The 25,922-nt window shown below is 36.2% G+C and overlaps 1 protein-coding gene across 1 annotated transcript in view; it reads right to left on the bottom strand.

Moving 5' to 3' along the window:
- LOC128867236 (uncharacterized) overlaps positions 1 to 25,922 on the bottom strand; it is a 219,085-nt gene that overhangs the window by 49,313 nt on the left and 143,850 nt on the right. The window contains exons 8-9 of the mRNA XM_054108338.1: positions 20,763 to 20,891; positions 19,612 to 19,812 (exon numbers count right to left, since the gene is read on the bottom strand). Coding sequence (XP_053964313.1) covers positions 19,612 to 19,812; positions 20,763 to 20,891 — 330 coding nt within the window. The remainder of the gene's footprint in view (positions 1 to 19,611; positions 19,813 to 20,762; positions 20,892 to 25,922) is intronic.

Raw genomic sequence — 25,922 nt, 5'->3', positions numbered from 1 at the left:
TTTATTGCTATTCAAATCATTTTCTATGCTTGATTTGTGTCACTTAATGTTTGTATTTATTTCCGGTTCACATTTTCTATATCAAACACCATCTTATTTCGTTTTTAAAAACGTTACATCAGCAGCAGAGTGCGTAGATAGTTAAAACACCTAAATATAGGCAAGCTTTGTAATGAATACTGTGTTAATGCTTAGATTTAATATTTTACCAACTGCTTAAAAAATTTCGACGCATAATTTTAGGCGCTTAATGGGTTAAATTATCCTGAGCTCAAATTTGCTCTCAGAAAGTATGCTTTAATTAATAGCACCAGAGTGTTATTGAGCATAAACGAGCAGCTCCATAAAATAGGCAACATTTTGTAATGAAACATAGATCAGCTTGAACTTCACGGGGTCCTTATTTTTGATTTAATTATTAATAAAATTCAGTTTACAATTTTACCTAAAAGTATTAAGGAACTAAATTTTCTGATGCCTAATTTGAGGCGTTTAATTTTTTTAAATTCTTTGAGTTAATTTATTTTTTGTAAGAATGCGGTATTTTTTCGTGCCTGCTTAAGCTCTATCAACAACAAACCTCACTTTAATATTCTACGCTTAAAAGTATGACACACTTGTCCATAAATATTATATTACAAAATATTTAGGACGAAATTTAATATTTCGTAATCATCAAATTTTTTTTTTGCAGAGGCCAAAAAAAAAATTGTTTACGTTTTTTTCAATAAACATTAAAAAAAAAATGGCACAAACTTGAATTAAATACTCTTTGCGTTACATAACTGTAGGCGCCTATTGCTTTTTTTATTTTGTGAGACCATTTTTTTATAGCAAAATACAGTTTTGCAACTTTTTTGAGCTATACCGGCAGCTGTACAAGCAAAAAACTATACATAAAAATACGCTAAATTTAGGCACCGTAACATTACGTTTGGTTCATCCAACAGCGCCAGTTCTGCTTACCAAAAGTGGCCCACTGGGCACATTATATCATAGCGCCTTAAAATATCCAACGATTTGTATTAGATAATGCTTAGGATTCATGAAATTTTATATTTGGCTTAAGATATTGATGATTATTAATTTATATTACGTGAGTTAATTTCACAAAGCATTAAATTAGTTTTAATAAACCAAAAACCATCGTCGAAAATTTTTATTTTATTTATTTTTTTTTTCAAATTTTTTAGGTATAACCCAAGCTCGTGAATACCAACAAATTACGCAAATTTAATATATAAACTTAAATTTAGCAAACTTAAACACCTATCTACGAGTAAAACGTTGTAAGGACAATTTGCATTTCATTGCCTATCCTTAGGCGCACAACGTCTAGATATTAGCAAATTTTAATTTCAAATTTTATTACGATAAATAAAAAATATTAATTCAATAAATTCTAATAACGCGCATTACCCAAAGTGTGGTGTTAATATGACCGAAGAGCAAAGTGTAAGAAAAATTCGTTTTCCGTTCATTGCATAGCCATAGGCGCTCAAGCAAGTGTTTTAATATTAATTTCTTGCCTCAGTAAATCGTTGCAACGTTATGATCGCCCTATTGCTTTAAAAACACAAGCAAACTGTTTTGAATACCTACAAATATGCGTGCGTGTGTATGTGTGTGTGTAGATGAGAGTGTAATTCGGGTGTGAGTGCGATCTGGGTGGTTGCTTATAGAAGCTCATCAAATTAATGGCCGCCAATGTGATTTGAGACACAGTCTGAATTGCATTTGTTTGGAAAGTGAGTGCCATTTTTGAATTGCTTTCGAACTATGTATTTATGTGTGTGTGTGCATGTATATGTGTGCGACTGCCATGTCGCCATGACACAAACTTTGCAGACATCTAGCCGCATTGGACAAATATGGAACGGAAGAAAGTGATTTGTTTGCTGGCAACGCAAAGCCAACGAAAAAAGGGCAGACGCGTTGGGGTTTCGACAGTTGAAAGTGATGAAAATGTGACTACAAATATGAATATGAAGAAAGACAAAAACGAACAAGAAAATGGGTGTGAGTAGGAAAAAATTGAGTCCAAAATGAGAGTGCGCCGAAAGTGAATGCTGGAAATGCAAGTGCGAGTGTGTGAGAGGGGCGCCAAAGGAGCGAGTGTGAGTAGCTGAAATTTTTAGAGTTAGAGACTGAAGTTTTCTAAGAGTGAATCAAATGAACTGAATGAGCTTGCGAGTGCTTAAGGTTGTGTTTTAGGTAGACTGGCATTATGTGGCTACAAAAAAAAAAATTATCTTCAATGATTGAAGTGAATGGAGTGGTGCTTATGACCATTGAAAAAAATATTTAGTTTACTCTACATGGACTGCAAAGTTCATCAGCTTGTGTGTGTTGACAGTTGTAAAGCTGCGCATGGTTTTTGGCCTCAAAAAGTTTGAATTGTCTACAATCCTTTGTGGCCCTGTTACTCATAAGTATTTGTGTAATGAAAATTCAAATCTCAGTTCAAAAACCATTTCTCTCCTGCACTCTGCTGGGCGTACATTCAACGAGCGGAAATGAGCTCAACTGCTGCAGTCAGTCGCCTTGTCGGCATTTTGTTACACCGGATGCGTGCAGTAAAATCTGTTTACGATTCGAACGACGCCGGTTTGCTGGCCAGTAAATTTATTTGTAACTTTTTTCAATGCCTTGTTTGTTTTCTGAATTTTATTAATTCGTTTTTGCAGAAAGCTTTCTATGGAAATATTGCGGGGATTAGGTACTTAGTTTAATCAAATGCTCAGCAGCAGCGGGATTGGGAGGTTACTAATTTGTGTCTTGTTTTGGTTATAAAATTTGGAAACTGTTTATTTTATAATTAAGGCCAAGTAGTTTTTGTAATTTATTATTAGGTGCGCAACTAAGTACTCGCTGTTTTTTTGATGAGAATACAACTTTATTCTGAAAAAATGGTTACAAGTGAATCATTGAGAGTATTGCCCATCGCTGGCTACTACTTTTTCCCATCTTTCTGGTAGATCTCGTATACCGTCGCGGTAAAACTGTTCATCTTTTGAGACTATCCACGGATTAAGCTATTTTTGATGTCTTCATATGAATGGAACTGCTGGTCAGCTAGACCATGTGCCATCGATCGGAACAGGTGATAATCGTACTGCGCAATATCTGGAGAATATGGCGGGTGGAGTAGGATTTCCCATTTCAGTGTTTCCAGGTAGGTTTTAACGGGGTTGGCAAAGTGAGGCCGAGCGTTGTTATGCTGTAGAAACACTTTTTCATACCTCTCCGCATATTGCGGTCGTTCTCTCGCGCAGTGCTCGGCTCAATCGCATCAATTTAAGTCGATGCCGATCCCCAGTGATGGTTTCGCTCGTTTTTAAGAGTTCATAATATATAACACTAACTTAGCATAACCCACCAAATGCATATCATAACCTTCGCAGAGTGAATATTCGGCCGAAGCGATGACGTAGAAGCATGAACGGACAGTCCCCATGACTTTCTTTTCTTTGGATTGCTGTAATGGATCCATTTTTCATCACCCGTTACGATGCGATGAAGAAAAACCTTCCTTTTTTGCCGCTGGACCATTTGTTCACAGGCGAAAAAACGACGTTCAACGTCCCTTGGTTTTAACTCATAAGGAACTTCTAAGTCCCCTGTTCATTCCCAAAGCATGCAATCGTTTGGAAATGGATTGGCGGGTAACTACTAATACTGAAGCAACCTCTTCGTGCGTTTGACACGGATCCTCATTGAGCAATACCTCCAATTCAGCGCCTTCGAAGGTTTTTGGCCTTCCTTCACGCGGACGGCCGTCAATATTAAAATCACCGTCTTTGAAGTGACGAAAGCAATCTCGACACGTTGTTTCACTTAAAGCAACATCTTTGAGGCTGAAATATACTCTGAGGTTTGCTATTACCAGTTAAGTTATGTTTCATTTTCACACCGGTCTTTCAACTTGGACCCATCGCGTGGCAGTTAAGCAAAAAGTCACTCGGTTACGTTAGCCGCTCGCACCATTACCGCTAGAAAACAGCTCTGGAACAAGTAGTCGATATGCCTCGCCCAACCCAAGCAGGCTATGGGGGTTAAACACTACAAATTCCAAAGCCGCAATGAGAAAGCTTACTTTCGAGATCAAAGGCTTTTCTCACATGCTTATTAATAAAAATACCTACTCGCATGCTCAGTTCGCCAAAACTTTCTGCAGCAGTCATTGAAAAGCAATTTCCGATTCTACATTTGCCACAAATTGTTTTTGCCTACTTTTTCCATTTATTTTATTTTATTTTTTTGCCTAGTTTTCTGTTTAGTTTAGCGTTATGCTGCTGTGCTGGACACTGGTATTGCTACTTGGGTAATTGCTGTTGTTGGCGTTCACCCATAGTTGCTAAACATGTGGCTTGAATGCGAAACTTTTGGTCAAAAACCCACAGAAAAGTATTTTTGAAATGAATTCAAAAGAGGTCAAAAATAAATGCTGAAAAAAGGGCCAACAAAATAATACTTTCCGGGTTTACGGGTTTACGGAAGGAATGAATGGAATTCGGTTGCATACTTTTGGGCATGTTTTGAATTAATAGATAGAGTGTTTTTTTTGTTCATAGCGCGAGGAGGATAGTATACGCATGTATGTGAAGGTTTACTAAATCATTTATTTATTTATTTCAAGTCAACGAAGCAATGGTTTTTACTGGTCAGCTAAAGATGTAATAAATTCAGAGGAACTCAATCAAACTTAGTAGCACAAGAAATTTGCAAGAGAAAGTAATAAATTATTAAAAGAAAGGTGACTTTTCTATGACATCAAACTTAATTAGAGTAGTACGCGCAGGTCCTGGAGTTCACTTCCAAATAAATTTCAATACCCGATTGTGGTTCATCCATTCAAGGCATAGTTGGTTTTATGAGCACCAACAGAAAATGTGTAATGCAGCCGCAGATCTTTTATAGGGTCACACAATTTTATCAATTCCAAAAACAGAGGCTAAGTAATGCTATCATTAATAATATCATAGATAAACACAAAGCAAAAACTGAGAAAAAATTGCAGGTACCCACATCAGGAGAATTCGATGGCTGTTGAATGGCATTCGCAAATCCTCTTTTTCTGGCGAATTGCTTCACGTGAACATCTCTTAACGCCCAAGTTATAGTAAAAATTTACTCTCTGACCTTCTGGTAAAAATTCATGGTGTGTAATACCGTTATAATCCATAAAAAACGTGAGCATCGCTTTCTGTGATGACTGGGCCAATGTGGTTTTTTTTTTGGTTTTCGTTTATTCGAAGCTTTCCACTCACTCGCCTCATGTCTGGATTGCGTGTTGTACTTTTAAACCTGATCTACAGCAATGATGAGTTTGATAAATGTGGGTTCGGATTATGCACTGAAAATCGTGTATTTAGCAATATCAACGCGGTCTCTTTTTGGCATGAAATTCAGGCCCAACATTGCAATGCGACGGAAACTCAAATCATTAACTGCAATGCTTGGCTATTCGAGTTTATCGCTTCCTCTTGCCTAAACATACGCAACAAGGGCAGACAGCCCAGGAAAACGGACTAGCAGAAGTTTAGGGAGGCGTTACGTGGCTTTGACGTGACGCCACCAAGACTTCGGAGAGAACAGAGGATTGAGGCGGCAGTTGAGAAACTCAGCGCTGCCTTAGTTGAATGTTTTGAGTCAGCCTGCCCAATTCGATCTTTCCTTGATCGGACTCCCGTTCCGTGGTGCAACCGAGACCTGCAAACATTGAGGAGTGAGTCGAGAAAACTTCTAAACCGGGTCCTAAACACTAATCTTGCTGAGGACTGGGAGCGCTACCGTCATATTCAGAGGAACTACAAGAAGCTAATTCGTGAGTCGAAAAGGGCTTCTTTTCGTGAATTCTGTGGCGGTATTGAATCTCTGAGTGACACGGCAAAATTAGGATCCTAATAAGGGATCCAACGGCAAAGCTGGGGTCACTTAGGAAATCTGGAAAAGGAAAGTGAGACATTCAGCTTGCTGACGGATTCTCACTTTCCAGGAAATCAGATAAGCATAGGCCGGCAACAGCCCTCAACGAAAAAGGCTGCTGTCAGAACTGCTACAACTTCTCGGCGTTACTAGTACGTTACCAGATCTGTGGTGATTGAAGCCGCCATTCGATTTGCCATCGAATGTTTTGGCAACTACAAGTGCCCCGGACCAGATGGCATTTATCCCGCTATGCTGAAAGAAGGCAGCGAGTCGGTGACTGCAGCGCTGAAGAAAATCTTCACTGCATGCTTGGCACTGGCTTATATACCACGCACGTGGAGGATGGTGAGGTTCGCTTTCGTCCCTAAAGTTGGGAGAGATGGTTACACCGTCCCAAAAAGCTTTAGACCTATCAGCTATCTCTTTCATGCTGAAAAGTCTCGAACGGCTAGTGGAGTTGCATATGCGCCAGAAGTCGCTGAAGGTTGTCCAGACCAAAACAAAAAAAAAAACTCCAATGCCATAAGCAATGTTCAAATCCTTTGCTAACTCTCTGTTGGTTAACTTGCGGCCACTGTGCACATTTTCTTTCACTTTATGGATGCTTTCATTAGTCATCCTCCATGATTCACGATTTCGTCTGTAGCGTTCATGCCCGAAACGGTTCATTGCCCAAATCATTTCCCGACATTTCTAATGTTTTCACTCCACTGTATCCATTTTGAACGCCAAATTTTATACAAGCCCGTGGTTGTAAATTCAAATCCATTTTTAAGACTGCAAAAAATCGAGAACACGTCGGAGGTTAATCTACTCAAGGCGGCGTAACTTTTGCAAATGTCAAGCAATGGCGATAAAATTATGGTAGGAGCCTTAATCACAGATTTTCCAATTTTGCAAAATAAAAGAACAAAGAAAAGCAGAATTGAAATCAGTTAAGTTAGAGCGTTACCTGGCTTTTGTTTCGGGAACCTTTTGATCAAAATGGTATCTTTTGAAAAATATGTACCCACTGGACGGCGTGTGCATTGTCTTGGCCAAATATACTAGAGAGTTCTTTTTTTGTGAACTCCGCATTATGGGTCTGTGATTCATAAATATTAAAGAGCCATTATGTTTTATGCTTATAAAAAGAGTGCCCTTAAAGGTGTTTAAGTTTTAGAAGCGCCTAAAGTTAGATTGGTATTCAATTTCAGTTCATCGCAAATATTTTCCTAAATAGCAAGACAAATTAACTCTACTTTAAATTAAAAAAAAAAAAAAAACTGCGAACACTTCTGTCACCACTTATCCACCAAGTACATTCTCCACTCTCCATTCTACATCATCTATCCTCTGTACCTATCACCTACAGAGTTTTAGAGTAACAACTCAATCTCGCAAACTCCTTCTCACGGCGTGACATCAATTTGCCATTCACACATGCAATCATCAGTGACTACAGACTGCTAAAAATAATATATATATTGCATGCATGTATGCGTGTATGTACATATGTACACACATAAGCACTCCAACTCCAATTGAGCTATGCAATTATAAGTTGAAGAGCTTTGTTGGAAAAACCCTACGCAGGTTGGCCAGCGAATGTGGCAGCCTCGGGCGGCTTTTGGTGGTGGAAATTTTAAATAAATTTAAATGCAAATCACATTTATGCACATGCGTGTGTACAGAAATGTTAAAATAAGCAAACTTTTATGAGGTTGTAAAAATTATTTGTCTACATTTGTGTGACTTCCCAGGAGCCCTGCTTGCCATGCTTGATTAGTAAGTGCCAATAGTTCGCTCGCGCACCATGGGAAGTCAAGTGTTTTGTGGCATGAGTGGCACCCGCCTTAGTTATATAATGTGGGTATTTAATTTTACATACGCATATGTAAATTTAGTTACATTAGTTGTAGAAATCTGCGCAATTTAAATAACTGAATAATGTTTTTGTAGGCATTTACCAAAAGTGGCTGTTGTGTTGAGTGCCAGAGCGTGGCATGCGAATTGGTAATTTTTCAATTTGCAGAAATTTTGGTGTTAAGTATTTTAATGGGTAAACTTTCAAGCACTTTGAGGCAAGCAAACAAGATTGCTGTGTGATTTTATGTCAAGCTGGGAAATTAAACGTTCGAGGGTGCATAATTGAGAAAGTGAAACATTTTGTTTTTGCTTATGAATTCGGTTTCAAGTTGAAAAATGTAACTTTGTCAATGAGATTTTCTGTTTTTAAAAATTTATAATTTGATAAGTAAGGGGTTAGACAAGTATAGAAATTTAAAAAAAAAGAAAACAATATTTTTTGCTTAAAAGATGCCTAAATATCTTATTTTATACTCAAAGGACTAAGGTGGAAAAATATTCAAAAACTTGGATTTTGAATTATAGTAGCAGCACTCTCAAACCGTAGTATGATGATAAATATGGTTAATTGCTATCGCACCGTTGACTGGGCGTATAGTGAAGAAGTGTGCGTGTCGAGATCTTTTAACGAATTTTTTTCACTTAAAATTTTCAAGCCGAACGGTGTCATAGTTCGATTAAAAATTTTGACCTATTTCCTTAAGGGGCTAGAACTAGTCAGAGTTTTCAAACAAATTGTTTTTTGTTTTGCTTTTTCTTAAAGTATAATATCTTATAAATATTGTGTGAAAACTTGAAGTGAATCCGATAAATGATTTTCGAGTTATTCCACAATTAACAAAGGCCCCCGGGTAGATTTAATAGGACTATGAATAAGTTCGTGCGGTTTTACAACAGATGGCGTAACTTGATTATTATTCCATCGATCCACATTTCCAAACATTCATTGGAGAGCTACTGTCGTAAGGCACAAACGTCAGTATAAGTTTTTTATTTGAAGCGTAAACAACAATATTTTTACCACACTTGAAAATGTCGAATTTCGTGCCAAATAATGTGTTTTTGCGGGGAATTCTTCTTCATTATTTTAATATGAAGAAAAAAGCAGCCGAAAGTCATCGTATCTTGGTGGAAGTTTATGGTGAGCATGCTCTATCTGAGCGAACGTGCCAGAAGTGGTTTGCACGCTTTAAAAGTGGTGATTTTGGCTTGGAAGACGAAGAACGCGAGGGTGCGCCGCCAAAGTTCATGGATACCGAATTGGAGGAATTGCTCGATCAAGATCCGGCTCAAACGCAAGAAGAGGTTGCAAAAACTTTGGGAGTTGATCAATCAACCATTTCCAAACGTTTAAAAGCCATGGGAATGATCCGAAAGGTAGGCCATTGGGTGCCGTATGAATTGAAGCCAAGAGACGTTGAACGCCGTTTTATGGCATGCGAACAACTGCTTCAACGGCACAAAAGAAAGGGTTTTTTGCATCGAATTGTGACTGGCGATGAAAAGTGGGTCCATTACGACAATCCAAAACGTCGGGCAACGTATGGATACCCTGGCCATGCTTCAACATCGATGTCGGCGCAGAATATTCATGGCCTGAAGGTTATGCTGTGTATCTGGTGGGACCAGCTGGGTGTTGTGTATTATGAGCTACTGAAACCGAATGAAACGATTACGGGGGATGTCTACCGACGACAATTGATGCGTTTGAGCCGAGCACTGCGAGAAAAACGGCCGCAATACGCCGATAGACACGACAAAGTTATTTTGCAACATGACAATGCTCGGCCACATGTTGCACAAGTGGTCAAAACATACTTAGAAACGCTCAAATGGGATGTCCTACCCCACCCGCCGTATAGTCCAGACCTTGCGCCATCCGATTACTATCTCTTCCGATCGATGCAACATGGCCTGGCTGACCAGCACTTCCGTAATTACGATGAAGTCAAAAAATGGATCGATTCGTGGATTGCGGCAAAACCGACCGAATTTTTCACAAAGGGAATCCGTGAATTGCCAGAAAGATGGGAAAAAGTAGTAGTAAGCGATGGACAATATTTTGAATATTAAATTTGTAACCATTTTACGTCAATAAAGTTTCAAATTTCGAAAAAAACCGCACGAACTTATTCATAGTCCTATTAAATAAAATTTATTCTCGAAAATCTGCAAACTATTGTATTTCCTGAGGCCGCCATATTGTTAATGTTGAAAAAAAGCTTCGATCGGGCACAAGATTATCTATTAATAAAACTAATTTCTCTTGTCCGATTGATTTTAGATAAATCTCCAAGGACTTGTGATGATCTCTGCAAGGGATTTCTGGAGAAACGGGCTCCACACAAACAGCGATAACTTTTACAATTATTAATTTTATTTTGTTCAAATTATCCTAAAGTCAAGTCGAAACATGATGAGTTTTGTTATGTTTTTATTTTTGTAAAATAAAGCAATTGACTAGCAAAAAAAAATATTGGAAATCATCATTTTTTCGGACCTCTGTCTACCCCTAACCCTTAAGTTTTGAACTGTTTATTCGTATATAGGAAATTATCGAACTAATTAACCGATGGCTGTCTCAAACAGTGAATAAAGCAAAGATGCCCAGCGTCGTAGGGGAATTGCGGTGTGCGCCGCCACTAAAGTAATAATTTTCCGAAAATTACTAAAATTCCTATAATATTTTTTTTATACACGTAGCGATGATTCGATCGATTGGCAAATGTCCATAAAGGCAGTATTGTTCACTGTAAACAGAATCAAGCAGGTCCTTTAGGTAGGTGAAATGGTTGAAGTGCCAGTCTGGGTAAATAGAAGAATAAAATCCTAAATAAACGATGAAGAAGAGACGAAGATGAAGATGTTTCATTGGCTCGCTGTACGTATTTGAATATAACTCGAAAAGTTGTGGGAATCCCATTATGAGCTTGCAGGGATTAATGAGTATAGGCTCTGCTATTAATAATAAAAAATAAAAAAGTCTGGGCTTAGTGTTTTTTAAATATGACACACAAAAAATTTGTTTCGCCGAAAATTTTCAAAAACTAAATATAGTATGTATATTTTTTCCAAAACACTTTCTTAAACAATTATATTTTATTCTAAAAAATTCAAAAACTAAAAAACTGTTAAAAAATCGAAGATATTTCAGTTTACAAAACTCCATATCAAAATTTTCAGACTTGCAGGAATATCAAAATTACAAATGTTTTTTAAATTGTTTTCAGTATAAAGTATATAAATGACAAAAACTAAATTTTTTCCGAAATGTTTTTTAAAAATTGCATCCCAAAAAATAAAAAACAAAACAATTGGGGAAATTGTTGAAAGGAACAGAGGATATTTGAGTTTACAAAATTCTGTACCCCAATTTTGAACCTTCAACAAATTTGAAAACTATTACTTTTTTTTAATTTTTTTCGGTTTACTTCATATATAACAAAAATAATTTTTTTCCGAAATTTTTTATTATATTTGTAAATTTCATCCCTTATCTGGGTTCCTGGGCACAGGAATATAGAGGGAAATGAAATTGCCGTGAGCTTGCCAGGTAGGCAGAACCGGCTCCAGCTGTCCCCTTCTCAGACATCGGTATCCCCTTGGCCGTCGTTAAAGGGAAACTACACAATTTCTTTCTAAGAAAAGAGCAAGACAGATGGAGGTCTGTCTCATCGTGTGCTATTTCGAAAACACTATGGCCTCAATACGATAGAAACAGAACGCTTAAGGTGATGGGAATCCCCCGCCATTCAATCTCCAAACTCATTGCGGTGTTCACTGGGTGATCGGTACTCATGCGGAGAAGCTTGGAATTCTGTACAACCCCTATTGCAGAAGCTGTGTGGATCCTGCAGAGAAAGAGACTGTGGAACACTTTCTCTGCAAATGTCGGGCTTTGGCGGCTAGGCGCTTGAGATTCCTCAGCGTCCCCTTTGGGGATGACTTGACGAAATTCTCCAGCCTAGATCCCTTTTCTCTCCTCCGCTACATCAACAGCACTGGATGGCTGTAGACGGTTTTCTCTCCTCCCTTAATCCTTTCACAGGTAGTGGTCCACATTAAAAACGGCACGTTAGTGCTACTTATTGTGTACCTGGGGTACTCTTGCCATCTTACCTACCTATCTACCTAACTTTTTTTTCAAAAATTTATCAGTTAATAAATGATAAAAAACACAAATGGCAAAAACACATTTTTCCCTAATTTTTATTCATAAATTTTATCTTAAAAACTTATAAGAAACTGAAGATATGCCGGAAGAAACGAACTGAAGATATTTCAGTATACAAAATTCCATACCCAAATGTTTAACCTTCAATCAATCTGATAACTAATAGATTTTTTCAACTTTTTTTAATTTAACTTTATAAATAACAAAAATAATAGTTTTCCGAAATTTTGTTCATAAATTTCATCCCAAAACTCACAAACATAAATCTCAAACTTAATAAATTTTTTTAACTTTTTTTTAAGTTTTGTAAATAACTGAAGATATTTGAGTTTGCAAAACTCTGTACTAAAATTTAATATATCTCAAAATTATTATATTTTTTTCACAATTTTATCAGTTTATTTCATAAATAACCAAAATATTTTTTTTCCGAATTTTTTTTTAATAAATTTCCCCCCAAAAGTCGCAAACATAAAAATCAAACTTAAAAAATTTTTCTTTCAAATTTTTTCCAGTCTACTTCTTATTATGCTCGAGCCTACAAATAAACCAGTTTTCAACAGAATTGGCGGCAGCGTCCGAAACATTTGGATAAACCGACACAGAATCGCTCAAAAGTAAATTATTTTTTCACAAAATATATAATATTTGTTAGTAATATTTTATATTTAATTGAACTGCCTGCACTAACCTTTATTATTTCTGATTTTTATTAAAATCCTGCCAATTGTCAATCTATTAAGTTAAAAAAAATTTTCCGTCATTTTCAACGTAGCGTAGTTAGCGCTCTTTGAAAAAAATTCCAAAACAGCTTTTCATTCCAAAGAATTTCATATACGACTCAAACGGTATTTCCCACAGTTTCATAAAAAATCGACAGACCACCGCATTTTGCTTATTTTTCCCCGTAGTCTCATCCAGAGGCCTTCGAGCTAGAGGAAGAACCGATATTTTCAGCTTAATGAACAACGCAGTATTAACAGCTTCCCAGTTGTAACTTAATTCCCTTAACTTACTAGCCCCACCTCGCAACACTATGCCTAGTTGTCGATGATTGCACGCAACCTTAATATCTGTGTTGGCAGGTGAACGGGGCTAAAAATCCAGAAGCGAATGCTCAGACACTTTGATGGCTTTTTGATGTGCGTTTGTTCTAAAGGGTGGTTATTGCTTTTAAATAAAATACAATTTTCTTAAGAAATTATTGTCATTTCTCTTTATTATGATAATATTGGTATGGCTCAATTACGTGCGAAACAAAATATCGGCCCGATAGCCGCCAAGGTCTCGGCTGCACACCTCCATCCGATCGTCCAAATTTTCGATGACGCAGAGGCATAATTGAGGTTCTATGCCGTTAATGTGCCGAATTATTTTATCCTTTAACTCTTGAATTGTTGCTGGCTTATCGACGTACACCTTTTCTTTCAAATAACCCCAAAGAGAGATGTTCAACGGTGTCGTTGACGTTTAGGTCTGGTTCACATTCAACATCGGCCCTTGAAATTTAACCACCCTTTATATTGGGAGGCAGCACATTCATATAAATATCTGGCATGTGGCATAAAATGCAGCAAAAACCCGCTCCACATAAAGATTTTGTCCCAGCTGTTGAGATGGGAAAAACGTATAGTCTACTCAGCATTTCAGAGCTCATCGTTGACTACAGATTTCATAGCGAATACCTCTTTGCGCACCTTTAAAATTTTTGGCGCAGTCTTGCTGGAAGGTGTTTTTGTATTCGCCAAAGCATTGGAATGGTCTGAGGGAATGCCAGATTAGGATTGGAGAAATATTTCCTGCGCTTCACAAAAACCTTTGCAGCTAACGATCGAACTATTTTTATGAGCAGACCATCTGGCTTGACCTAATTTTACCTGATGTTGTGAAAATTTTCTAACAAAACTTACCAAGAAGTAAGTAAGTATAGGCTACCAGATTCCACAAGTTGAGCTGACAGTATCAGTAGTATTAAGGGAGCATCTAGTGTACAATTCTGAAAAAATTGAATTCTTTTTATTGCATATTTTCAAAGTTTAGACTTTTAAGAACATTACATTCAAAATACTTTTAAATTTCTTTTTATTTTACGAGTTATAGCTTTGGTTACATGACATCGGTTTCGATCCGGCTTGTCTGAAAACTTTGAACGCGTTTTTCTCAAAATTACTTTTTTCGAGCTGGCGGTAGGGATATCTCGAGCCAAGGAACCAAATTACTTCAAGTTTGGGAAGGATATTTTTATACAGTCGTTCATTGGATGAACCTAGCTCGAAACTATAACTTTTCATTTAGTATTTAAAAAAAAATCAGAATTGTTGAAAGAATATGCAAACAAATTTTTTTTTTTTTCAAACAGCTGCCATATTGTGAAAATTTTTGTTTTGAACTTGTCCAAAACTCATTCGATAGCGGCATCTGTAATAATTAAGAATACGTTTGGTTTTTATTTTTCAGACTACCAGGCGGGCTGGAATCATGCACGCCAGGACACCCTCTTTTTTTTGGGACTCCCTACTTTGACTGCGCATAATTTTGCCAATTTTAATTTTTTTTTGGGTTAGTTTTTAATGTAATAATTAATAATAAATAAAAAAATGATAAAACAATAAATAAAACAATTTCTTTTGGTTTTCTTAATGAGCTTGCCATGTATTGCTGGCAGGAATCTATTATACTCGTATAAAAATATCGAAAGTTCCATTATTTTGTGAATTCTTAGCAAATAGCAAATGCCTAGCGATTACCTTTTTCTACATATTTAAAGTCTCATTTTAAAAATAAAATAGTCAACTCAATGCCCTGTGAAACCCACAAAGCATATTTGAAATTAGCTCAATTAAAAAGTTAACCATGTCTCTGAGCTTACAAAAACCCCATTAAATACAGTTTCTTTTTTTTCAAAGGCTCACCTCTGCTTCTCAGTTAAATTTCACAGCATACACACATACATACACACTCATGTTCCTCACTCGCTCTTGAATTTACCTTTGAACCTGGCATGACACGCTGCATATGACACCGACTCTTAGGTATGAATCACGCGCAGGTACATGCAAAGGCACTAGTACTTGTGTCCCTTGAAGTATGAGCAGATTCATGCATTGGCACGCATATGAAAATCATACAGCTGCATACCAACATACAGACATATTTGTATTCATATACACACATGAAAGACAGAATATATTTGTGTTGCAGTTGCACCTAAATTACACAGGCCGCCTTTGCCCATACAGGCCAAACACTCACACACCTCCATACATGCCTACGTTTGCATATAAAAGTCTAGCTATGTATGTGTGCATGCACATACATATAAGCATATCACTTACACTGCAGCTGCACGCAAGTCAATATTTCCGGGTCAAGGTGCAAAGGTCACTCGTGTGAGTTGCAAAACAGAGTAAAATGTAAAGAAACCAAAGTCAGGCATGTAGGTAAAATTAAATTTTACTGAGCGGCCGCTCAAAGATCAAAGCTTCATTAATTTTATAGGTCACAGCTGGAATATCAAGTGTTCTATAGAGAAAAAAAGAATGAATAATAAATATGGAGTGAAATTTAAATAAAATATATGTAGCAACTTCAGCGGTAGTCTTAGCAAAGTCGACATGCAGTTTAATTTAAGGCTTTAAGTGAGAAAATTTCAGTAAAATATATGCAGGTGTTTGGGCGAAGAGCTCCATTTAAAAATGGCATTTAAATCCATTTAAAACTGACATATTTAGTTACTTGAAATGGGGCTAGATAAATTACAGGACATTGCGGGGAAATATCGTGTGAGATTGTAAAATTTTATAGCGTGAAAATTATGTAAAAATTTGTCTTAAAAATGTTTCTAAACTACTTGAAGTTTCACTTCAATTGCAATTAAATAAAGCAGTTTGCGCTTATGCAAAATTAAGCATGTCTTATGACTCCAATAAGCCTTTTTAATAGGGACTGGTCTATATCGACAGACCACCCAAATTTTGCGATTTCACCTCGCTAAGCTACTGGTCAGCCGCATGACCATTTTTTTTGTCACCATAGTTGTGACAGTGGAGAAAGGCAAGCTGTGTTGACATTTTTGTTCAGTAAGGTTTGACAAGTCATCGTGAATCGGTTAATACCAGAACGGCGTTTTCAAATTGAGAAAATTTACTTTGAACAAAAAAAAAATCTGTTTGCGAAAAAATCTGCAAACGAAATGTTGAAGAAGCCGCGGAAAGATCGATTCGTCATCATACTCGACTTGTTGGACTTTAGCCTTCGGATACGAGGAAAATTATATGTAAGATTCTTGACGCTTAGACCCGTTTTGGGAGTTTGGCCGAGCCAAAATAACAGAAAAGTCCGCGAAACCATTTTCTTGGTGTACCTTCTCCAAATCAGATCCTCGGATGTCTTCGAAAATAGGCATGACTCATTTTATGTTAGAGAGTAAGGCCACCTTGGAGGCCTTAGAAGAAATAAGCTTGTAAATGTCTGCAAAACTCTCCTGTTGAACACGGGTACCCATAATATGACAGCATTGGGGTAAGTCACTGCGCATGACTGATTTAAAAAGAACGAAGGGCTGTACCTCATAAAATGGCATTTTAACGAGGTCTGCGCAGAATAAGAAGAAATTATGGATGACTCAGTGAGCGGATTTAAAGGAAAGGGAGGGACAGGAGGGATATGTATTCAGTACTCCTTTGATAACTGCTCATATTTTTATGAGCCTTTGTAGTTTGTTGAGGGAAAGAGAATGCAGCACGTTCGATCTCAATATATCTGACAGGCTGGTGAAAGGCGAAAGGCGAACAGTGACAGCTAAGCTGCTCTATCCTCATTCTCCAAATAGGACTTATACGATGGATCGTCACTCATACGTACGGTCGAAATCGCATAGTCCACAGCCTTACTGCGATACAGTCAATAGCTATAATGCAGAACTATTTAGGAGATGAGATGGATGTTAGTATGAAGAGTAAGTGAAAGGAGCAAGTGAAAGGGCAAAAGGCAACTTTTAGAACTTAAACGGGAGAAACTAAAAACTCCTACTGGCTAAAATGGAAATAGACCGTTGGTTTGTGGGTTGACTGAAGAAAAGAAAGAATATATCTGCTGACATATAACAAGTCACATAACCTTCTAATGCATCAGAACGTCTCAGGGCATTTATGTCTGAGTTTAATTATTTTAACTGTCCCAACTTGTTTCATACCGCATGACGTTGGTATTCCGAGAGTGCATTGCTCCCGACAAAACGAGATCAACTTGAACTAGTCACTATGGAAAATTTCAAACTTGACCGTCAAATGTCATGGGATAAGCAAAAACAACTGCTGAACGGATCATTTATTTCTGTGCCTAAGTCAAAAAGCGTATTTCTAGAAATCGTTTTGAATTTTAGTTCATTCAAGGCGTCAGAAAAGCAGAAATTTTCATAATTCTATAGCAGCTAGTGGAATAAAAACTAAATAATGTGGGTGAGCTACTCGGACTTTTCTTTTTATGTCACCTGCCATCTTATCATAATTGTAGAAAAATCGATATAAAATTTGATTTCCAGTACTAAAATGATACAGAAAAGATTATGAACTCAAAATTCGTAGCGCTTTGGGAGTGTGCATTCCAGAGATAACCATACACACTGGAGAGAGATTATCCAATATGTGGAGCATGGCACTCTAAGAAGTGCTATAAATTTCAAATAACCGAAGGATGGAGTCATTCTTCAGAATGTTTGGAATACGACGCTCTCTCATATACAATAAGCTATAGAGTGGGGGAGATTTTTTAGAGTACGAATATACACGTCTGAGTTGTCGGCCGAACGAATATACTTCTTAGAGAATCGGCAAATTAGTTGAGCTAGCAGTAGAGGATTTAACAGCGGTGGCACCAGTAACCCAAAGCCAAAGGAAATTCTATAGAATTCACAGATGAAATAAGGTTTTACGTATTGATTCGAAAAAGAACTTTTACCAAGTTAATGCAAAAAAAAAAGATTCTGTAATTTATGCTAAGAACAAAAGAATTTTAAAATGTAAAATAGTTGCTTTACTGGTTGCTGGACAATGCTGCCAATAGCAAGCAATAACCTAATATGCCTTCTACAAGGAAGAGGATGCCCACACAGAGCAACTTATTTATTTTTGTGTGGCATGAGCTAGAATAAAAGACACATTTTTTAGTTAGATGCTTTGCAAATAGATCCGCTTTGTACCGCATGGTCAGCAGTTTTCTCAGATTCAGCAAAGACTCAGAGAAATTTGGCGAGCTGTTGAGCTTGCAATATATCGCTGTACAATCACCCGTACTTCTTGTTTCAGGGATCAAGTATATTGAGCAATCTTCCCGTGGCAAGATGATAACACATCAACATTTTGGCCGGTTTTGACTATTTTTCTTTGTTACTGTTGCGCCTTTTCCCCCATATAGAATAAATCATTTGTCAAGGAAAAAATTATAAAGAATCAATGGAAGTTTTCAGCAACTTTATTTTTGTACTTTATCATACAAAAATTTAATAAACTATAAAACTGCAAGCTAAAATTCTTACTACAGATTCTAATTAAAAACTGTGGAATTGTGATGAAACATTTTTTTTTTTAATTTTTTAAATTTTTGCATCAAATTGGAATAATGGATTTATATGGATTTTGTTGGAAAATGAGCTACACTTTTATATAAAAAAAAGTTCGTGTAGCGTAGTGCACATAACAGAAGTGAGACTTTCAAGGCAGACAAAGAAAGATGGAGAGAGCCGAGAGAGAATGAGAGAGAGAGAAACAGTGAAAGAATATATATTTAAATAAATTCACAACATTTGCAGAGAATACAAATAGACAAAATTTTCAAAAAACGGAGAAGGGTCGACCCGTGTAGGTAAACGCCAGACACAAACCGTGGCAACAACGCGCACAACTCCGAGCGTTAGTCACCCGCACGAACGCAGCGACGATTCCAGGACCGCAGCAACGGCACAAATTACCATAAGGCAATGCGCTTTATAGTACGCACAAGTACTAGCCAGGGAACGGGAACAGGCGCCAAAAAGTAGGCACCAAAACAAACGTCAAAAAAATTGGAAACAAAAAACGCCCGAAACAGTAGGCACCAAATAAATATAACGCCAAAAAGTAGGCACCAAAAATATATTTCCTACAAGTTTGCACCAACAAACAAGCGCCAACAAGTAGGCAGTGCTATTTCTCACTAGAAATTAGCAACCACAAGGAAAAACTCAGGAAAAATTGCCTAAAGTGTATCTAAGAGATATACAAGGTATATCTCTCTCTCTTTCCTCTACGTTATATCTTTTTTCTCTCTGGCGGAACGAAAATGCCCAAAACGTTGCATGGCCTTGAAATTTTACTCTCCATTCTCGCTCGTCCCTCGACGCCTAAGAAGTTTCACTTCAATAATGAATATTAATTAAAAAAAAAACACGAAATGAAAATAGGCAAAACTGGTGCAAATATTGACTTGCTATCATTTTTTGCGCGATGTATGCACAAGCCTTGGACTTTCAATTGTGAATACCCATACTGCTATAATCCACTCATCCAAATATGAAGTGAAATCATTTGATAATTGAGTTGAACTCATAAAAGTTATAGCAAAGCAGCTTTTTGTTCATTTTACAAATTTCTAAAACAAAAAAGAAAAATTAGTCTACTCACCTTTCACTGTTACGCCCACCGTCTGCAGCACTTCCAGTTTCTTTTTGTTCGTTGGCGATTGACCAATACACTTATAGGTACCCGCATCATGATAGACAACATCTTTAAGTGAAAATTGACCGGTGGGTGTGGTGAGACCATGTCCCAGACCACGCAAGCGAGCGGTTACCGGATCTAAATGCGACCAGCAGCCTAAGGAACCTGAAAGAGGCAAGAATTATGTAAATAATTTTAAATTAATAAGAAAAGGGAATGCGTAAGTATTTACTGGGGTTCAATAGAATGGAAATCGGTTAAAATTTTAGCGAAAGTTATGAGCGAAAAACCAATAAGTAACTGAGTACAATTTGTCTGCACAAGAAAAGCGCGATTTTATAACAAAGGTTATAAGCGTTGATCTCATAATGATGTTATATTAAAATAAAATAATTGAATAAAATCATAGTAGCGTACTAATATTAATATTAATATGAAAATTCGAATTACTTGGTTTCCCTCACAAATATTCAAATTTTTTTTTTCGAATTCAAATAATTCTTTATTCAAATATCGTCACATTATAGGTTGTACGAACTGTTTTAAAATTTAATTAAATCTATTCACAAATTTCATCCTAATGCATTTTAAATAGCCTACTTTCAGGCGCACATCATCGCCCCTTAGCCATCAGCCGCAAATACCATCCATTAATTATATAAAAATTCGATTTCTAAGCAATTATTGCAGCTTTTGCTTCGTTGGGTTTTGTTATTGTATGCAATTTTAATGCATAATTAATTTCCCAATACACAAGCAAATTAATGGAATTTGTGTGAAAGCCGTGAAAATGGCATACGAAAACAGGATAATTAAAATTTATCAAAAAAAAAAAAAACAAAATGATCTGGTTACAGAGAGTATAAAAGTGAAAGCGAATAAAGCAAAATAAGAAGAGGTAAGTGAAAGGCGAAAGTTAATATGAAGGCTAGTAATCAGAGTCTGTTTCAAAGCAGAAACATTTTTTGAGAATACAAAATTTCACACTAGAAATTTCCAATAAGTTAAATATTTGTGCCTTATGAGCAGAAGCAAAATATGTATTATAATGTTGAGGGCAGTGGCAGTGCCTTCATGACCACAATATGCTGATATTTTCAAAAGTAAATTATTACCTTGTGGACACTGCAACGTCACTGCGCCACCCAATTGTACTTCCAGCTGACCTTTATTTGGGTTATGCGATGCCGCAGCGACGGAGATATCTTGATCGTCTGGCTCGGAGGTGACATCAACGGAATCATCTAGAAAGACAAAAAAAAAGAATAAAATCGGTTTTAGTTGTGATAATAATTTTTTAAATGAAATACAAGAAGTGAAAACGCACAGGGTGGTCCATTTAGTATTTAAAATTTGGATTGTACGACTATAAATAAAAGGCGCATGAATATTTCACAATTAATTTTTTAGTATGCAGCCTTGTGATGAAGCACAGAATAAAATAGCATTCACATTAACTCCATGGCTGGCTTTACATTAGCGCCCAGCTGGCAACACACAATTTTAGTACTTCTAGTTTTGTAGTATTATTTTTATAATTTAAAAACTTTATATAAAGTCAGTAAAAAAAATACCAAAAATTTCACAAAAGTTACAACTGTGCTTTTAAAAGTTCAAAGTTCGCAAGCTGCAAGAAATATAATATTAAAAAAAAACTTTCTTAAGCTCACTCATTGAAAATTTGTTTCTCTTTGGAATGCGAGTTTTTCAAAACCCTTGAAAATTACTTCCTTAAGTATTTGAAATTTAACCTGAAGTGAAGTTTCAAAAGCGAAACCTGAAAGTTGGCTAACATTAAAATTATGCAAAATTCTAATCAGCCTAAGCGACTTTAGCCCATAAACGTATGTACTAAGCATTGTACGCATTTAGGCCTGAATAATTACGCTTACTTTCTAACAAATAACCTCACCGCTTCCTAATTTTCTTTAAGCTCATTTGCATATGCGTAAAATTATAATTCCGCCACCCTCCATTCCACGCATTTTTTTTGGAGATGTCAATATTAGAGATATTTGCAGACATCGCTGGTTCGGGATTTTTTATGTCAGCCCGAATTTCCTGAACCGAAATTTCTTGAATTCAGCAAGAATTCAAAAATAACTTTTTTTTTTTTTGGCGCTAATGTATTCCCGAAATCTCGGGACATGAATTATTTGCAGACAGGGAAAATTAAAAAAAATTGAAATAAATAAAGGGTGGTTAAATTTTAAGGGCCGAACCACACCTAAACGTCAAGCTTTTTCTGCACTTCATTTGACATTTTTCAATTTCAGACTAATTCAATTTAAACCATGGAAAGATACATAATCGAGCAACGCGTTAAAGTTCTTCAGGCTTATTGTGAAAACGGCCGTTCAAATCAAAATGCATATGGCGCACTTCGTGAAAAAAATCATCTGCAGTGATGAGGCACATTTTCACCTCAGTGGATTCGTCAAGCAGAATTGCCGCATTTGGGCGAATGATAATCCAAGAGTGATTGCCGAAAAAGCAATGCACCCACAAAGAGTGACTGTTTGGTGCGGTTTATGGGCCGGCGGCATCATTGGGCCGTATTTTTTCCAAAATGAGGCCGGTCAGGCAGTTACTGTGAATAGTGTTCGCTATCGTGAGATGATAACGAACTTTTTATGGCCCGAATTGGAAGATATGGATGTGGACGATATGTGGCTTCAAAAGGTCGGTACCACTTGTCACACACCTAACGAAGCAATGGCTCTTTTGCGCGAAAAATTTGGTGTACCGAATAAAACAAAAAAAAATAATTGGCGCGTACACTTCTGTTAGGTGTTTGGCCGAGCTCCTCCTCCTATTTGTGGTATGCGTCTCGATGTTGTTCCACAAATGGAGGGACCTACAGTTTCAAGCCGACTCCGAACAGCAGATATTTTTATGAGGAGCTTTTTCATGGCAGAAATACACTCGGAGGTTTGCCATTGCCTGCCGAGGGGCGACCGCTATTAGAAAAATGTTTTTATTAATTTTGCTTTCACCGAGATTCGAACCAACGACCTCTCTGTGAATTCCGAATACTAATCACGCACCAACCCATTCAGCTACGGCGGCCGAATAATCTCATAATAATAGAAAAGATCAAAAAGAATGCGACAAAAGAGCTGAAGGCCATCCCTTCGTCGGCCTACCAAGGGTGCATGGAGGATTGAAATTTCTGGAATTCAGCAAAAACTCAAAAAGAAGACTATTTTTCTAATCTCGAGAACCTGGGATTTGCGCAGATATTTTCTTAAGCTTTGTATTAATTATGACTCACAGGACATACATTATTCGAATACAGTAAAAATTGCAAGTGGACACGATTTATTCCGAGTCACGAAATACCGAGATTTGTGCTGAGATGTTCTTAATTGTTCGTTATTAAATTTGAATTCCAAGAGAGAAATGTCGTGAATTGAGCAACAAATCAAAAATAACTTTATCTTTTTTGAGCTAATGCAATCCCAAAACTTCGGGATTTATTCAGATACTTTCTAAAATTTTGTATTAATTATGAGTCCCATGAATTATTTGAAGTCAGTAAAAATTCAAAAATAGGAGTTTTTTTGATTAATATAGTGTCGTGATCTCGGGATTTATGCCGAGACCTTTTAAAAATTCAGTACTCAATATGAATTCCGGCACAGAAATTTTTTGATTTTAGGAAAAATTCAAAAATAACACCATTTCTTGCAACAATGTAGTCCCGAAATCCCGGAACTTTCTAAGATTCCGTATTAATTATGGTCCCGTAACCGAAATTTCTTGCATTCTGTGAAAATTCAAAAAGAGCACTAATTTTCTATTCTTGAAATCCCGGGATTTATGCAGATATTTTCTTAAGTTTTGTAATAATAACGAAATTTAGCACATAAATCACTTGAACTCAGTAAAAAATCAACAAGAAGCAATTTTTTTTTTTGTATTAATGTAGTTCCAAAATAACTACATTTCTGCTGCGACTTTCTTAAATTCAGTAGTAAATGTGAGTCGCGGGAGAGAAATTTCTTGAGTTCAGTAAAAATTCAAAAGCAAAACTTGATCCCGAAATCCTGAGTCTTTTGGCGTGACTCTCTTAAATCTTCTATTAAATACGAATCACGGAGCAAAAATTTTCAGTTTTAATTATTTAATTAAGCTCAATGCTTTTTTGGATAATTTAATTACATATTTTTTTAAAAGAATTGATTTTTGCCAATTTTTATTGTTAACAAAATGACTTTTCTTTGCTTCTCTCTTTTCTTTGTAATTTTTTTTTTATTTTTAACGCAGCCTGGGATTACATAAATTTGCTTTTTGGAGGTCAATGAAGTTGAAATTATATGAAGTTTTTTCCTAAAAGTTTTTTTTTTAATTTTCTTCAAGTTTTTTCTGTAAAAAATTAATGCAGCAGCAGTTTTTGTAAATTTCTTGCAACTAAATTTATTTGTCATTTTCAAGAAGCGCTGCTGGGAAATTTTTTGTTATCGACAAATTTCGAAAAATAACAAAAAAAATTAAGAGAAAAAATTTTATATAAAAAATGCGAAATAATTTTTTGCTGCAAGTTCAGTTGTATTTAAGAAAACATATATTTATATTGTAAAAAAAAAAACATAACAAAAAAATTCGAAAAAATTACAAAGAAATTTTTAAAAAAATTTCAAAAATAATTATAAAGAAAAATTATCAAATAACTTTTTGCTCCAAATTCAGTTGTATTTAAAAAAAAACCTGACTGACTAAAAATGATTGAAGCAGGATTTAAAAAAACAATCATATAAATAACTTACGAATTTATCTACATGGTTTTTTAGGAAATGCAGCTGCAATAAGGTTTTAGCCACAAAAAAAAAGTTTAAGTAAAAATTCGAAATAATTTTTTTATAATTCAATGGCTTTTAAAAATTTATGTGCTTCCTGACTGTAACAAAAATTGTTAATAAAACGAGTTTTAATAGTTTTAATGAAGAACTTAACGAATCGATTCATATGAAGTTCTTACGAAACGTAGTTGCAAAAATTAAAAAAAAATGTTTTTTATAATATATAAAATATATACATATATATATATATATATATATAGATATATATATAATTGGCGCGTACACCCTCTTTGGGTGTTTGGCCGAGCTAATTGGTCTGCGTCTTGATGTTGTTCCACAAATGGAGGGACCTACAGTTTCAAGCCGAATCCGAACGGCAGAAATACACTCGGAAGTTTGCCATTGCCTGCCGAGGAGTGGCCGCTATTAGAAAAATGTTTTTCTTAATTTGGGTGTTTCACCGAGATTTGAACATACGTTCCCTCTGTGAATTCCGAATGGTAGTCACGCACCAACTCATTCGGCCACGGCGGCCGCCTTGTTTGCAATTAGTTACCCAAAAAAAAAAATTATGTCACTGTTATAAGAATAAGCAAGTGCGTCACCTCCGGAAACGCTTGTAATTGAGGTAAGGCGGGATTCAGCAACAAGAAGAAATAATTTTTAAAACAGCAACTATGATAGTTCAGGAACATTTTAGATTGCGAAGTATCGCCTTAAAAGTTACATAAAAAGTTTTTTGATTTTTTTAAATATACTTTGGTAAAAAGAAAAAAAATTAGTCTGAAAAATCTTAAATTTTAAAATGTGTTTGTAGAAAATGGTCAAGCATTTGAAGTTGAGTCCTCTAACTGGTCTAGGATTTAAGCTTACTGCGTGGAAAATCTCCCGATGAAAATGCCGTTTCTTTCTCACACTTGAACTGGAAAAAAATTACAAAATTCCCGCGGAACTCATATCAACAAATTCTAAGATTTTCGATTTTTCCGGATCTGGATTTCGGGATTAACATCTTTATATTACCCATACATAAAGGTTCAGCAAGCAGTAACCAGGTACGAATTCGTAAGTTCAAGAAAAAAAACGCAAATAAAAGCTTTCCAGTTAAAATTTTTCCTTGCTTCCAAAATCTATTTCTTAATTTTTTTTATTTGCTCTTAGCATTTCTGTCACAATAATTCCAGCTTGAGTGATTTGATTGCCACTTGGAATCATAAATAAATAAATGTGCGCAAGCCAAAAAGGCATATAAATATTATTTGCATGCATGAGGCATACTTGTGGGCGTCAAAGTCGCATTATGTATCTTGTTGGCAGGAAAACGCGTCAATCATCGCGCACTCAACAGCTCTTCCTGCCTTTTCTCACGCCTCACAAGCACAGCAAAGCAATTTCCGGCAGCAATCACTTTGCGCGAGACCTCTGCGACACAGGTGTATGCAAATATTAGTAAATTCGTGCGTCCTAAATTTA

This window comes from Anastrepha ludens, chromosome 6 (assembly GCF_028408465.1).
Source record: "Anastrepha ludens isolate Willacy chromosome 6, idAnaLude1.1, whole genome shotgun sequence".
Lineage (NCBI taxonomy): Eukaryota > Metazoa > Arthropoda > Insecta > Diptera > Tephritidae > Anastrepha > Anastrepha ludens.
This window is presented reverse-complemented; position numbering and strand designations above follow the sequence as displayed.